Genomic DNA, 16,114 nt, shown 5'->3' with positions numbered 1-16,114 from the left:
AATCCGATAATACCATCTATTGACAAAATCCGCAATCACTTAGTCGCCAGCCGAATATTTAGAAGAATCTAAAATAAAAAAATGCAGCCGCTATTTTTACCCAAAAATTCAGTATTCCTCGATCCCTTCCGCTAAACTAAATCGCCTAAATTTCTCCGGTGAAATCCCCTCCCTCCCTCGATATGCACTTACCACGATATAGAGGCCCCTGCATGTGGCCAGACGAGAAACCACCCGCACATACACGCGTCGATCCTCTCCAAGTAAGGATATATTATTCGGTTGCTTGTGTTCGGTTGGCACGGCGTGTTTAACTACCCCCGGGTGTGCGTGGATCAGCCGGCTAGATGAAGCGGAGCCGGGCCGAGATAAAACACACTGTAAACGGCCGGCCGGTCGGATATTTGGTTACAGGGAGGCGGCGGCACCGCAGCTCCGGGCCAGGTGGTGGAGCTCGTGCCGTTGAAGAAACAGAAGAGGCAGCAGCAGCGGGGGTGGGAGGCTACGTGGACGGCCTGGACGAAGGAAGGGGAGGATGCGATGCGGTAGGAGCGAGCGTGCTCGAGGAGGTTAGTTGCTCACCGGTGGCCGATGGCGAGGTCTGCTGCGGCGACAGCAGTACCACCACCAACTACAGCCACCGTTGTCATCACCTGCATCATATACATCGTCGCTATAGTCATCGTCATCAGCAACAACAACAACTACAGCGTCAACGATGTCACCAACGAAGGGACAGCGTGGCTAGCAACGAGCTGGTCGTCGACGAGGAAGCCGACGATGAGGCTACGTATCAGGACCAGGCTACCGCTGCTCCTCCTCATCGGGACATCCGTCACGAACTCCACCACCTACAACATCATCATCATCATCTGCATCATCACCATCACCACCATCACCACCCTCACCATCACCATCATCATCATCTGCATCATATCCATCAGCGACTGCGGGACGATAGACCGCCTTGCGATCGGGACGAAAACGCCGATCGCATCGTCCGGACCACCAGCAATCGCCACGCGGATGGTACCACCGCCACCGACAACCCTGCCACCGTCACTGCCATGACGAGAGGATGCAGGATCCCGCCCTACCTCGCTACTCTACTCATCCTCTCTTATACCCTCTTCGGTATAGCAGGTTAGTGCACGAGCCTTTTTTCTCTTAAGTTTGTCCATTTTTACGTCCGGTTGATCGTTATCGCGAGACGATAACGTGAAACACAGTGGTGGACCAGTGAAGTGATGAAATGATCTCGAGAATGAGCCAGTGTTGTCGAGAATTGTATCTGTGAAAACGATAAGATTGTAATCGTGTAGATCAACTCTGTTCGTTCGCAACATCGATCTAAGAAACTTTTGGAAAGTTTGAATATTTTTGCAAATTTTATTCAAATTCGGCCGACTAAGATACTGTCAGATCGCAATCTATTGGGTTGACAACTAAGCGATTGCGGATTTTGTCGTTAGATGGTATTGACAAGGTCCGCAATCGCTTAGTTGCCATGGAAATATGCAAGTTTGAAACTCGTGTCACGTAAAATTGCAAAGGAAGGTATTACCGTGTGTTGATATAATTCGATAACGCCGAATTATAAGGTCAACAAATTACGACGTACACAGTCGATAAGTTAGCGTATACAAAGCGATCCCATTGTCCGTATTTAGAGAAGGCGAACTCGAGTGGACGCGTGGCAGCGACAGATTGCGAGAACGCGACACGTGCGATGCTTCCCGAGACCCTAATCGCTCGTAACAATTACGTACATACCGCGTGAATTATCCCGGCGAATTTGTACACATATGGCCCTGTAAATGGCCCTCTAATCTTCCTGAAGCGCATAAAAGGAAACTGGACAAAAATGGAAGTAATTGAAGGAAATTGCAACAGAAAGTGGAAGTTTGCAAGAAACCAAATATTTCCCCAAATAACCGGGCATTTCTCTCTGTTAAACTTTGCAATCTTCAACTAACTGTGTCCAATAAATGGCTCCTTTTTGAAACCATAGTACCCATATAAAATTTACGATTATGTATTGTTCTTGTCGCGAATAAAAGATCATTCAGACACGTTTAGTCAAGTGGCAACTAATTTTAGCAACTTGGCGTGTGCCAAAATTTAGTCGGTTAGTTTAGTAAAACGTGGTAGTAGTTTAGTCAAGTGGCAAGTAATTTAGCAATTTACCGTATATGAACACTAAAACGTAATCAAGTAATTTAGTAAAACGATTTTGTCGTTTATTATGTTCTTTACAAGCTTCCAAAAATTTCATTCTTTTTTGTCCATTTCAAACAATTTCCGAAATTGCCCGGAAAATAGCTTGCGCCTAAACGATTACCAAATATCCTCGTTTCAAAAGATGGAAATCTCGACAGCTACCAGGTGCAGTGTACTTGACCAGATAATCTAGAAATTTGAATCTATTTTAAATCTATTGAACGTGTTTCAACGAGCCTTGATATTCTATGTGATGTTTATACAAATAACAGACGATAAATTCCACTGTAAATTCGATGTACGCGTTTTTAAAGTAGAAACACGCGCAGAATCGTGTGGCATCGACCGTGTTCGACGTATTGCAAAATTATAACAGGTGACAGATAGAGCGAGGCTCACATGGCCGGATGCAACGTGCGCTGCGGTTCTGCGTAAGAACGTCGATGTTGCTGCGAAGCTCGTGGCTCCTGGCGCGTCTCTCTTATTACCCGGCGGCCAAGTTTCACGTGGCGTGCGCGAATATTTTCTAACTTTCGAATTGTTCGATGGTATGGCAGATTAATGCGCCGAGTATCGAGTGCCTGACGTTCCATTCGATCCTCCTTGTCCGTAAGGTGGCATCGTGTCTCCTGTAAAAAGCATATACGATCCATTAGCTATGGAAAATGCGACAAAATGGAATATTTCAAATTTTTAAACCTCAGAGGGCGAGCAATCTTTCTGCTAGATTAATCGAAATGAAAAACTTGCGAAATACTTCCGATGGTTGAGGCGAAACTTTCGACTAAATATCGGGATAATCAGGTTACCCTAACACTTTGACTGCCACGCCGAAATCACACGTTTCGCAGAGGGCGCCACAGGAGTACTTTTATTATTCAAAGCATATAATGGCGCGATAATAGTAAATTGATGACGCAAGACAACATTCTTCCCCAATGGACCGTTTATCTTATTGGTGGTCACAGGTGGCGCCTTGGTAATAGTTAATAGCGACATATTATAACAAGGCTTCGCTTATTTCAACAAACCATTCGCTTTCGTTGTTTCGTCGTAAGTAAAACGTGCAGAATTTATTGTTAAAACGTGCAGAATTTATTGTTAAAACGTGCAGAAGATATTAGTAAACAGTATTTGCTCATTCTGTATTTATATAATAGTAAAGTATGTGCACACTTCTAATTTCAATTATATGATTATTTAATCATATAATTTACAATTATTTACAATTACAATTATTTATTTACAATTATCATCATTTACAATTATTTAGCATTTACAATTATTTTCTAAGGTGTGTTTATAATAATATTCGTAGATTTGTTCTCTCTTTTTTTTTTTTATTGATGTCCCAATAAAAATGTTTAATCGTTCAATGGGCACTTTTTATTTCAAAGTATCTTCTATTTATCGGTTATATTGAAAATGCCCCAACTGTAAATTTTCATTCAATTTTTGCAATTGTAAAAAGTCGAACCAAGGACCACACAGTGGCGGCGTCACAGGGGAAACCGTGGTGGGTCATATATGACCCAAGTGGCAGTCAAAGTGCTAATTACGACTTAATGATACTGATAGGAATCGGTAACGTGACAAAAGAAGATGCCGATGGAGGATAACAGAATGGGAAGAAGGTTTTCCAGTTTAGCTTTTACGAGGCACAAAGAGGGAGGAGAACGATCACTTAGACCGGCTCTAAAATACCGGACCACCCTTTGTGTTTGCCAAACCTGGAAGCCGAAGGAATTTCTAAAGCGGCTATTCGACAATTCGTCTCTCCCTTGTGCCCAATAATGGGATAAACGATGGTTGGCTTTTGGTCGTTACACAACTTAATCGTGCAAATTTGCCGCCAACATGTTCTCAGCTTTCTGGCTGTGCTTTCATTCGTCCGCCATCGTGATTTCCTCAATGGACAATGGCTGCTTTGAAAAGGCGACCTTTTTTACAGTAAATTTCACAGTATATTCCGATGGAATCGACGTGGAAATATTTTTAGTGAAAGTAATTTAGCAGAGACGTTTGAAGTGACTGAAACAAGAAACTTGAGAAGGTATGCGCTGGTGATTCTATGCATGATTAATTTTGAATGATTTCTGTTGACAGACGCCTGTTCATCGCGGTCGACGCCGAAACCACGGCCACCGACGCCGACGCCTCGACCGAACATCACATTCCACATGTACACGTGTCCACCGGATTATGCGGAATGGTACTGCTTGAACGGTGCCACATGTTTCACTGTCAAAATCGTCGATTCCCTCCTTTACAATTGTCTGTAAGTACGCCGCTGCTTCATTTCTCTTCCTTCATTTTTATCAGAGAACAATTTTGCATTTCACTAAAAAAAATAAAATAGTCAGATTCGAGGATGATATCCTTCTGGGGTTAGCTATCCGCGTGTTATTTAGCAATTAAGATAGAAAAATATTTACCAAATTGTAAAGTGCATATTAAATAATAAAAAAGAGAAAAACTTTTGCACTTGTTCTGCAAGACGGTAGGAGTTCAAAGTATATTGGATTAGCAAACTAAGTGATTGCGGGTTTTGTCGTTAGGTAGTAACGACAAAAGCCGCAATCACTTAGTTGCCAACCTAATATATGAATCGCTTAATTCTCCTCCTAATAAATTGAGGTTAGGAGTTCTACTGTGCTTAAGCGACTATTGCTATTTATTGGTGTAAATATTGACAAAATGCTGAAAAAATTTGAGGTTGTAAAAATATAGGATTGCACGTAATATGTAAAAAAACATATAAAATAGTGAAATGTAATTTAGGTTTCATTTGTTAAAATATGAGATCGCATAAAGGTCAACAGTCCATTCATAATTCCGCGTTAATTTACTAATTGAGATACTGTGTCGATATTACTATAGTGCTTCGAAGAACACGAAGTAGTATAAAAGAACAATTGCAAGATCTTTTTCCTACAATTGCAATTAACGATACAAATTATCGCACGCTTTTGTTCGGCTTGGCAATTAAGTGATTGCGGATTTTGTCAATACCACCTAACGATAAAATGCGCAATCATTTAGTTGCCAAGCCAATACCATACCAACAGACCTTTCACAATCGAATCCGCTATTAACCTTCTGTACAACATTCTACAAGACCTTTCCGAAGGAACCACACACGATCTTCACCTCGAAATGTAATCGTGATGAAAGACCACACGCGCATGAGAATGCAGCCGCAGCATTCTGCGAACGAGACTTAGTTTAATGGCAGATATTCGAATCACCGTTTCATTCGATTCGCATGCTTTTCGTATCCGATAGAACAGCCGTTAACCGATTATTACGTATCGTATCTATCGACTATAGCGCCGTGGTTACCGTTCATTTTACAAATCTACCGTAAACTATGACAATGGCAGGTTACGTTGCAGATTCGAACGCCGTCTATCCCATCGAGCCTTAATTTATACTTTGTTTAACGCGATCGTAGTTCGCCTGGGAAAACGTTACTTCATAGAATATAAAGAAAACACATAGCGTTTCGTTTGCAGCACCGTTTAGCGTCGTTTTCGCTGATAACCATCGATCGTCCATTCCTGTAATCAACGTTACCTAGTTTCAGGTATCTCTGCGTGCCTGTCCCGAGATTGCTTACGTTTAAAGTAACTACTCGGGATGATTTACGACCGTGTAACACAGTGACCATTTGCGTCTACTTTTCTCCGATTAGCCTGTTCCCAGTATATCCTTTCGAAGCTTTCTATAAACGACATAGAAATTCACTTTGCCAACGCTCGATCAAGATTTCTTCGACTTATCGATCGGTTTGCAAACAATCCGCCTTGTGTAGCCGAGTTGGAAACCGACGTCCCATTTACCGGAGGGTCTCGTGGAACGATCGCTTTCCAAGAGGAAGCAGAACTATCTCACGGTGGAATGATTGCGACACGGCCGTATCACGCGTGGAATTTCAGCCGCGAAGACGCTTTGGAATATTACGTAATCAGGCACACCCTTGGTAAATAGCAGCCACTTGGAATGATCGTCGAAAATACGGTCGAACGCCATGGTTCCTCGCCATTAAATCTATCGATTATCGAAAGAGAATCTGCTGCGAAAGAAACAAAAAAAATTCAACGTTGATTCCTAACTCCGCGATGTAAATCTTAAACATTGTTGCCGACCACGAGTAAACTCGTGATGCGCTTTTTTTCCGTATCAGTGCGCTGTTGGAGATGATGCAGCGCAATTATTGGTCAGCATATCTCAAGCTGTGTCTCTCGTTTATAAGACCAGTCAAGTTGAGTCCTTTGTTGTAAAAAAAAATGTCAACGATGACGGAACCTACCAATGAAGAATCTTTCAATGAATTATACGCGGATGTTTGTCTGAGTGATTGTGAATCAGATTGTAGTGACTTGGAAAATGATACTGCATCAGAAGATAGCGAATCTGATATTAGGTCTCAAAAATATCATTAAACCTACGTGCATATTACAATGCAATTAGCACTTTTTCCGATAAACTGCACCTTGCTCGATGCATATAAAATGTACTGTGCCTATCTGCCAGAAAATAAAACAAGATACAACAAATTTCTACTGCAAGTAGCTAGAGAATGGAAAACTATGGATTCCAAAGAACGCAGCATTGCACCTGATACTTCTCGAATTTCTAAAACAGCTCTTTGTTATAATGATGCACCCTTCAGGCTTTCCGGACAACTAAGAGACCACGTGTTAGATAAAATAGTCACTGGCAGAAAAACAAATCCGACTAGAGCGTGTAGAGTGCGCTGTTCAAAAGGAGAACATAGCGAAACTAGATATATTTGCTAAAGCTGTTGTGTACCATTGCACGTAGGAGATTGTTACACTGTTTATCATAGAAGAAAGAAATATTCAAAGTTGAATAATAAATCAAATTTATTAAAGTTTATTTATATTACTTTACTTGCACGAATTACGAAATAATAGCCGGTGACAATGTGTTAAAAGTTCGAATTTGATTACCGACTCGACACGATTACATCTGCATTACCTTGGGTTTACACCTGTGGCGCCACTGACAATAGATGCGCAACTTATTTCACAGCAATTTCAAAAATTCTTTGCAACGAGATTCCCTGAGGCGACTAGCACCAATTCCCAGAATCTCGAAATGTTCTGGACGAATGCCCGACCACGCGTATACTTTCGAATGAAAGGAATCATCGGATCCCCGTGAACATTACACGGCAACCGACTTTTTTCTCGCTCACGCACACCCTCCAGGTTTGAGAATCGCATTGACATCAGCATGGCTGGAACAATTGCAACGGAACCGAAATGGGAAAAGGTGGAAAAAAGGATCACCGCGTTCTTCTTTCGCCATCGTCGACGTTAATCCCTGGTTACGCGCCGATGACACGTACCGAGGAATTCCTATGGAAATCCTATGGAAAGCCATCAATCGTACGAATCGACTCCTTTCTTTGTGGCCATTGCGATGGTCATAAACCGACACGTTCTTTAACAGATCTCTTTTCTCTTGGCCCTCGAATAGACCGCCCGGTTTGAAAGTTTTGTTGCCGATCGATTCCTGTGAAAACTAGCAAAATAGTCCATCGGTTAATGGCCTGTTTTTTTTTTTTTTAGACAAGTTAAGGTTACACGAGCGATAGTTTGGCATAGAATCTTTTAGAAGATGTATTTGCTAAACGACAAGCACAGAGATACGTATGAAAGAACATCATTTATCCTGAATTATTTTTTAAATATATAAAATATTGATTTCATTTTACATATGTCCAGTTCTTATAATTTTCCTGTCCTTGCCTTACAATCTTCCTAATAAACGATCATTTTCATATTTAATCGATATTCCGATAATGAAGATTCTACCGTGTCAAATAACCTCACTTTTGCACTGTACTTTATCAGCCTTGGAATGTCAGTGTCATTCTATAGAAAACTTGCTCAATTTGAAAGTTTCGTTGCCGACCGATTCCTGTGAAAGCTAGCAAAATAGTCCATCGGGTAATAGCCTGTTTTTAGATAAGTTAAGCTTGCACCTGCAATAGTTTGGCATAGAATCATCTATTAGAGGATTTGTTTGTTAAACGACAAATACAAAGATGATCGAATTACTTTGTTTTCCTACGAAAGAACATCATTTATCTAGAATTATTTTATAAATATATATTGACATTTTATCGACCGATAGCTGATTAATCGGTTTTTTGCCGCCGACGCTTACCGACCGATAGCCTACTAATAGGTCTTTTTGTCATCGACGTTTACCGACCGATAGTCTATTAATCGGCTTTTTGTCGTCGATGCTTACTGACCGATAGCCGATTAATCGGTTTTTTCCGCCGATGCTTACCGACCGATTGCCTATTAATCGGTTTTTTGTCGCCAACAATCTTTCTCATTATTTGAGTAGTATTTATTATTTGGTACTAAAGTACCTTGCTCAGTTGCGTCAGTTGCGTTGCTTTGTAAGCTCGCACAGTTTTATACCAATTTGAAAAACTTATCGTTCGCGATGAACGAAAAAAATGGTATTGGCGAATCTAAACCGAAACGAAGCCAGCGCCAGGGAGAATCTGCGCCTGAGCTGCCGGTCGGACGTGCGTATGCTATTGAACCGCTAGCGGTCGGTAAAGTGTTAATATTGATTTCATTTTACACATCTCCATCTCTTATAATTTTCTGTCCATGCTTTACAATCTTCCTAATAAAGGGCCATTTTCATATTTAACCCTTTGCACTGCTATGTCGAGTGTGGCTCGATATCAGTTTTTAACTCAGCAGCTCCTTTGTCGAGTCCCACTCGACATTCTTTCATGTCCACCTTCTTTCAAGAAACGTGCGAAAGAAAAGCAGGATTGCATGCTGGAAATTGTTTCAAGATATATCATACACTTACAAATTAGAAAATACAACAATAGTGTGAAGAAAACTGGTATTTAAGTGAATTTCTTTCTTCTCTTATTTTCTAGTTAAAGTAAATTTTAAATAAAACACTCAAAAGTTAAAAAGAAATTGAAATAAAATTTCCAGTGCAAAAGGTTAATCGATATTCCGATAATGAAGATTCTACCGTGTCAAATAACCTCACTTTTGCAGTGTATTTTATCAGCCCTGGAATATCGGTGTCATTCTACAGAAAACATGCTAAATGCAAATTGCTTGCAATAAAAAGTTATTCCTAACCATGATCGAAGAATCTTCTGATAATATCAGGCTTTAATGACGAAGTTTCTAATACAAGAATAAACATTATTCATACACGCGCGCCATGAAATCGTGGACAGTATCTCAATCAGCGTTTCACCGTCCATGCACTTGGCTAACTGGCGAACTTTTTACACCGCGAATAACTCCAATTCATCAGTTTCCATGCAAACGACCGAATACATGGCGAAACGAATAAATAATCGCGTCGGAGGCCGATTGCTCTCGCGAGCATCGTACGTGCTACTTTTTCCTCGTTCGCGCTCCCATAATTTCCGCGGAACGAACAACAGGATTCCGTGAAACGGACGGAGAAAATTCCTGCGGTGGAAAGTGCTGGATAATAAACGTTTCCACTTTCTTGCCGGCATGTGCGCGCGCGTTACGAAGACGAAGAGGACATTTGCTAACGAGACCAGTGACCCGGCACTCGACGTTCCACTATTCGCTCTTGTCTCTCGATCTACGTTGATCTGTGGATCGACCAACCTACCTGACAGCTATGAAAAATATAATTCTGCGCAATTTTCTGCGCCATTTGTAACGAGTGTTTAGAGATTTGTTCACGTTCAGGTGGTCACGTGTTGGCGCGTTCCAGCGCCCACTATGACGTCAAATACGAGAAACGCGGAGGAAACTACTAGATTTACGTGATCCGGACGCGCGCAAATCTCTTTTCATCGTCGACACCGGTTATAATTAAGCGCACACTTGAGAAATCTACTGGAAGGCCATTGATTAAATCGATAAGCGGTGCTCTGAAAGTAAGCCACAGTGTAAATTATTACGCCATGTAATCGCGTATACGCGATCTTGCTGCTGCATATAGCCGTTTAATTGCATTTGTGTGCACTTATTTTCGTTGTGTAAGGTGTTTAATAATAAGCGTAATATCGATGTAACTACAAGATGTAAGAGTCGTAAACCGTTGCCATTGATAATAGGGCAATTCAGCTAGTCTTGTGTCTAAAGTTACAATAATTATTAATAATTACTAATGTTACAGTAATGTTACTCTGACTATCTTTTTACTTTGTAAACATTGGAATATTCGATATTGCTCGATCATTACAAATTTCATATTTCAGGGCCGGCGTAAGGCAGGTTGTTGAGCGGGTTCGCCGGAACCCGGCCCCGCGGTCTACGGAAATTACTCAATTAAAAAAACACCGATTTTGATTAACTTTTTACAGAATGACGATACCATTAACAGATGCAAGACATTTTTGTAGTAGCGATGAAAATCATGAAATGTCAGTGTCGCCATATCCTGCAAACTACTTTAGAAAAAACAAATCCAGACGCTTTCAGAGAAATGTACTTTTCAGACAAGTTAAACTACATCAATAGTTTTTTGCAAAAGTCATACAACGATCACAGATTTTCTACTTTCATTGAATCATTTGCCCCTTGAAAGCGAATTATGCATGCGAAAAAACATTGCTTGGATTTGTTTAAAAAACTGCTTATAAACAATATACAATACGTAACAGCATTTGTAAATAAATAATTGCTCGTTGTAAAATTTAAGTGTAGGATTTCAATGTGCACTCAGGGCCCGCGAAAGGTCACGCCGGCCCTGCTCTGAGAACGAGTAATTATTTATTGCGCTTGCTCGCATGAGGAAGTATCGAGGCCTTGATACGCTTCAACTTGCACGGCGAGTATCGACGTGTTACGTTATCGATGATAGACACCTCGCACAGCGAATTAGCCGCGTTTCCAGCCGAAACTATGGTAAAAGGGGGAAGGGCAGGATCTGTGTCTCTCGGTAGAAGCGACCATGTAATGTTTCGTTGCGTGGGAGTAACGGAAGCGTTGCTTAACCGTTTTAGTGGCAGCGGTTTTTAAGAATCCGTGTCGGATTGTGCCATGCAGCGGGATAGCACTCCGTTCGTTTATTCGCGAGAAATGCCGATCGACGCGATCACGCTGCTCTTTTATTTTCTTTTATGCAGGCAGCTTACGATTATTCGAAAAAAGAAAAGCAATTCTGATATGACCGGCGACGAGCTATTGGCTCGGTAACTAAGTGATCGCGGACTTTCTCATTTGGTGGTAATGAAGAAATCTGCAACCACTTAGTTGCCAACAGTTAAGTGCTCGGTACCGGGAAGCAAAAGAAGCGAACGCTTTGATGAAACGAAAACTATGGCAGCTGGCGTATGATCTGCGTTTATCGTGCATCGTTATCAGCGAGTGTGTATGAAAGACTATTGTGCGTGACCAGGATCTGACGTTAATTCAACGATCACAGGTCTCAATTAATTGAAAATGTTGTTCGGGTTAATCTGTATGAAACGAGCCAGCATTCGGCTAATTATTCCGCTCCAAGGGCGAATCATGATTCGGCGGTACCGTTCCATGAAATCGACCGTGAGAATCCTTTTAATTACCGGGTTATTACGAGCCTTGCGTATCGATACGTTCTAGAAACAATCGTTCCTCTCTACAGTTTTTACCTGTTCCTTATGTTCTTTTCTCTTATTTTCCTTGATCTTCCTTTTTTATTCTTTCTGTCCGTCTTGATTTTGCTCCTCTCTCCTCTTTCCACACAGTTCTCCTATCTCCTTTCGCGCTTTTCTGTTAATAATTAAGTGTACTAATTGGGTGGTTCGAGCCATCGCCTACCTATCTGATTAATGCCCGATACTAAAAGCGGTTCGTGCCTAAAGAGTACGTTTTATAGCTTCCTGGATTTCTTGCCGCGTTTTACGGAAGTGCCGCGTACGAACAATAAAGTACCGACATGCGTTCTACCGCTCTTTTATCCGGCCGATGTACAACACTGTATCTAACCAGGTTCGCTTTCTTTTCTTGCAGATGCGCCAACGGTTATATCGGGCAGAGATGCGAGTTTAAGGATTTAGATGGTTCCTATTTACGTAAGTATCTGCCGTTCTCGATTCTCCTGTTGTATTCCTGGTCGCCGCGACCAGATAGTTTTATTCCATTCTAGAGTCATGCTACATAGCAAGAGCCGACTATAATGCACTGGGTACAATGTAAATTCAACGAACTGGCTTGTTCAATCTGCAACGCGTGTTACAGGCAGTCCAAAGGGACAAGAAGCCGTGTCCGGTGACTAGGAAAGTGACGTTTTTGTTACAGCTTCCCGGCAACGTGTAATGTTGGAGACAGCCAGCATCGCCGGTGGTGCCACGATAGCAGTATTCCTGGTCGTTATCATTTGCATAGCGGCTTACATCCACTGTAAGCGAAAGCAAAAGGAATTACGGTCGAGGTATGGTAGTTTCCTCTTTTATCATTATGAATTTTTCTTCGTCTGTTTATTTATAGCCTTCCTTTCTTATCTTCCTCTCGCCTGGAATGATGAAAGTGATAATTAAAGCAGATTGATGACTTAGACATGGTTGATATTTAGATGAATTATAAAAAAGCTAATTCTCGTTCATTTCATAAATCTTGCATGGCGGTTGATGAATGCGCAAATTTCACATTCGACGTTATTTCTGTGCCAACAGTAATTGCGTCGACACGGTGGATGGTCCTGGCCGAGATCCGGAGTTAAGGCCGTTTAGCAACCGCAGCCGCTCCCTCATGATCTTCATGACCAAGAATCCTAATAGCTCGGTAAGTGTAGCACGCGTGCACCTGTATCGATACTCCTATGATTTCGTATCTTTTCACGCTTCACATGGCCTGAGGATATCTCCTGGCATGAATTTTTCCTCAGTGAAATTTGTCTATAATCATTTTCCATAGCTCGCATATTATTATTTGCGAATCTGTATCAGCTATACTTTGGACACGATTTCTTTACAATTGCCGTGTCGTACAAAGTATCAAAGATCTGATGCTTGGGTCGTTTAATAATATTTCCATCTATAAAAATAAATTATATATATATATATTATACTATATTATGTTTTATATAATATAATTATCTATGTATTTAATTAACAGATAAATATATATATATAAATATTTCACAGGATATATTTATATATAAATATATGTCTGAAGATTTAAAAATAATAATATTTTATATAAATTATTGTATATGTATAATTAGTTATATTTTAATTACTTTTTTCAATTTATTATTTAAATATATATATTTAGATTTATAAACATATATATTTATATATATATAGCTAGATATAATAAAACCACTTTTTCTCAATTTTTTCAGTCTTTATGAAAATTTCCCAATTTTATCAAATTTAAAAAAAAAATTTATCAAATTATTTAAATGTTTAAAAACTATAAAAATTAATAAATTATTCATAAAATTTTATAAAATTAAATAGTAATTTCCATTATATTTTTATTTAAAAAAGATGGAAATTATCAATATAATAATCATAATCAATTTTGTAATTGATTAATTAATATATATATACGTATATATAATAAGATCTATTTTTCCCATTTTTTGAACTAAATCTCCCAGTTTTTTCAATCTTTATAAAAATTTGCCAATTTTACCCAATTTCTTAAAAAAATTTATCAATTATTTAAATTTTTAAAAACTATAAAGATTAATAAATGATTAATAAAGTTATATAAAATTAAATAGTAATTTCCATTATATTTTTATTTAAAAAAGATGGAAATTATCAATATAATAATCATAATCAATTTTGTAATTGATTAATTAATATATATATACGTATATATAATAAGATCTATTTTTCCCATTTTTTGAACTAAATCTCCCAGTTTTTTCAATCTTTATAAAAATTTGCCAATTTTACCCAATTTCTTAAAAAAATTTATCAATTATTTAAATTTTTAAAAACTATAAAGATTAATAAATGATTAATAAAGTTATATAAAATTAAATAGTAATTTCCATTATATTTTTATTTAAAAAAGATGGAAATTATCAATATAATAATCATAATCAATATTATAATAAAATAATTAATATATATATACCTATATATAATAAGTTCTATTTTTCCCAATTTTTTAACTAAATTTCCCAGTTTTTTTCGATCTTTATAAAAATTTGCCAATTCTATCCAACTTTTTAAAAAAATTGATCAAATTATTTAAATTTTTAAAAACCATAAAAATTAATAATTCATTAATGAAATTTTATAAAATTAAATAGTAATTTCCATTTTTTTTACTAAAAAATATAATACTCATTTTTTACTACTTTACTAAAAATATAATACCAATATAATACTCATAATCAATATTATAATAAAATAATTAATTAATATATATATCTATATAATAAGATCTATTTTTCCCAATTTTTTAACTAAATCTCCCAGTTTTTTCAATCATTATAAAAATTTGCCAATTTTATCTAATTTTTTAAAAAAATTTGTCAATTTATTTAAATTTTTGAAAACCATAAAAATTAATAATTCATTAATGAAATTTTATAAAATTAAATAGTTTTTATAATTTTAATACTAATACTAATTAATACTAATTTTTTAGTTAAAAAAATGGAAATTACCAATACAATACTCATAATCAATATTATAATAAAATAATTAATTGATATATATATACCTATGTAATAAGATCTATTTTTCCCAATTTTTTAACTAAATTTCCCAGTTTTTTCAATCTTTATAAAAATTTGCTAATTTTTTCAAATTTTTTAAAAAAATTTATCAAATTATTAAAATTTTAAAAACTATAAAAATTAATAAATTATTCATAAAATTTTATAAAATTAAATAACCAATATAATAATCATAATCAATGTTGCAATTAATTAATTAATATATATAAATATATAATATTACACAGAGAGAATGATTGATCAGAGAAAGTAAAAACTTGTTCGCTAAGAACCTTTCGTTTGTGGTGTTCTCAGGCGGCGATAGAGCAGACGAGAATGCCCGGATGGAACTGCCCGGAAGCGGAGTCAATGAGAATGGCGTCCATCAACGAAGGCAAGCGTTCCAATCAATGATAGAGTCAGTCCGGTGCCTAATTCCACTACACGAACCAAGGCGTCCAGCGTAGAAATCACCGACACCACGTCGACGGAAGGGAATCACTTTCACCCAGCTGCTTTCTGTCTCCGTCCATGGACTACGTTCTCGCGGTGACGTATCAGAGAGGAAGGAAGAGAGAAAAAAAAAAATCCATTGTGAACGTATTGCTCGACGATCGTGTGCAACTTTGAAGAGCCTAGCTTCGTCGTAATTCAATGTTTATTTGTGCCTGAATTATCCGGTCGACGAGTTTCTTGCATCGTTAAGGATCGTTTGAAGAGGAAGATCGTTTAGCTGGAGTTCGAGCGGTGCGTTTCTTCACAATGGAAGATCTCGTTGGCAAGACAGCAAGAGACGATCTCCTCGTTGGCAGCTGAAAAAATCGATACGCGGACCGGGATCTTCGGGATCGATGATTCGCGCGAGATCTAGAAAAGCGTAGGATTAAAAAGGAAATACGTAGCCGGTAACTTTAAATAGCTGGACCTGAACAGCTGGAAGAACAAAGGACAAGAAAGTAGACAAGAAGGCAAGCTTAAAAATAAAGCCTCTGCTGAATAGGTGACTCTCTTAATAGAAAGAAAAAGTAGGGAAGAGAGAGAGAAAGAGAGAGAGAGAGAGAGAGAGAGAGAGAGGAGAAGAGAAAAGAAGCATTTAGCGCGAACGTAACGGAGAAGAAGCATAAGTAATTTGTTCCTATCGGAGATACGAGATAGTTTAGAGCAGACAATAATAACCGGAGAATAATTACATAACGTTATTAGCATCGGTTAAGAT

General features: G+C 38.3%; 1 protein-coding gene and 3 long non-coding RNA genes across 9 annotated transcripts in view; 2 read left to right on the top strand and 2 right to left on the bottom strand.

The window, feature by feature from the left end:
* Positions 1-15,963, top strand: part of LOC100745703 — a 68,149-nt gene extending 52,186 nt beyond the window's left edge. For 3 of the 4 annotated variants that reach the window (XM_033322360.1, XM_033322361.1, XM_003491722.4), the window contains exons 2-7: positions 415-1,143; positions 4,327-4,498; positions 12,228-12,289; positions 12,516-12,648; positions 12,890-12,998; positions 15,214-15,963. In XM_033322360.1, coding sequence (XP_033178251.1) covers positions 415-1,143; positions 4,327-4,498; positions 12,228-12,289; positions 12,516-12,648; positions 12,890-12,998; positions 15,214-15,312 — 1,304 coding nt within the window. In that variant the 3' untranslated portion in view covers positions 15,313-15,963. The remainder of the gene's footprint in view (positions 1-414; positions 1,144-4,326; positions 4,499-12,227; positions 12,290-12,515; positions 12,649-12,889; positions 12,999-15,213) is intronic. The other variant, XM_024369626.2, reaches the window with a different exon arrangement.
* Positions 4,366-5,440, bottom strand: LOC117152041. Of its 3 annotated transcripts, none has more exons than XR_004462265.1 (3): positions 5,371-5,440; positions 4,656-4,920; positions 4,366-4,561 (listed from the first exon to the last, which is right to left on the bottom strand). It is a non-coding gene; the product is annotated as an uncharacterized LOC117152041 (long non-coding RNA). The 3 variants fall into 3 exon arrangements; XR_004462266.1 differs by having other exon boundaries at positions 5,291-5,390; XR_004462267.1 differs by lacking the exon at positions 4,656-4,920 and having other exon boundaries at positions 5,291-5,417.
* Positions 9,556-11,332, top strand: LOC117152043. The gene is made up of 2 exons (XR_004462269.1): positions 9,556-10,168; positions 10,493-11,332. It is a non-coding gene; the product is annotated as an uncharacterized LOC117152043 (long non-coding RNA).
* Positions 12,317-15,323, bottom strand: LOC117152042. Its single transcript, XR_004462268.1, has 2 exons — positions 15,192-15,323; positions 12,317-13,250 (listed from the first exon to the last, which is right to left on the bottom strand). It is a non-coding gene; the product is annotated as an uncharacterized LOC117152042 (long non-coding RNA).
* Positions 15,964-16,114: the final 151 nt, after the last annotated feature.

Source organism: Bombus impatiens, unplaced genomic scaffold (genome assembly GCF_000188095.3).
Source record: "Bombus impatiens unplaced genomic scaffold, BIMP_2.2 scf_0621, whole genome shotgun sequence".
Lineage (NCBI taxonomy): Eukaryota > Metazoa > Arthropoda > Insecta > Hymenoptera > Apidae > Bombus > Bombus impatiens.
The sequence above is the reverse complement of the archived record's forward strand: the minus strand, read 5'-3'. Positions and strand labels throughout refer to the sequence as shown.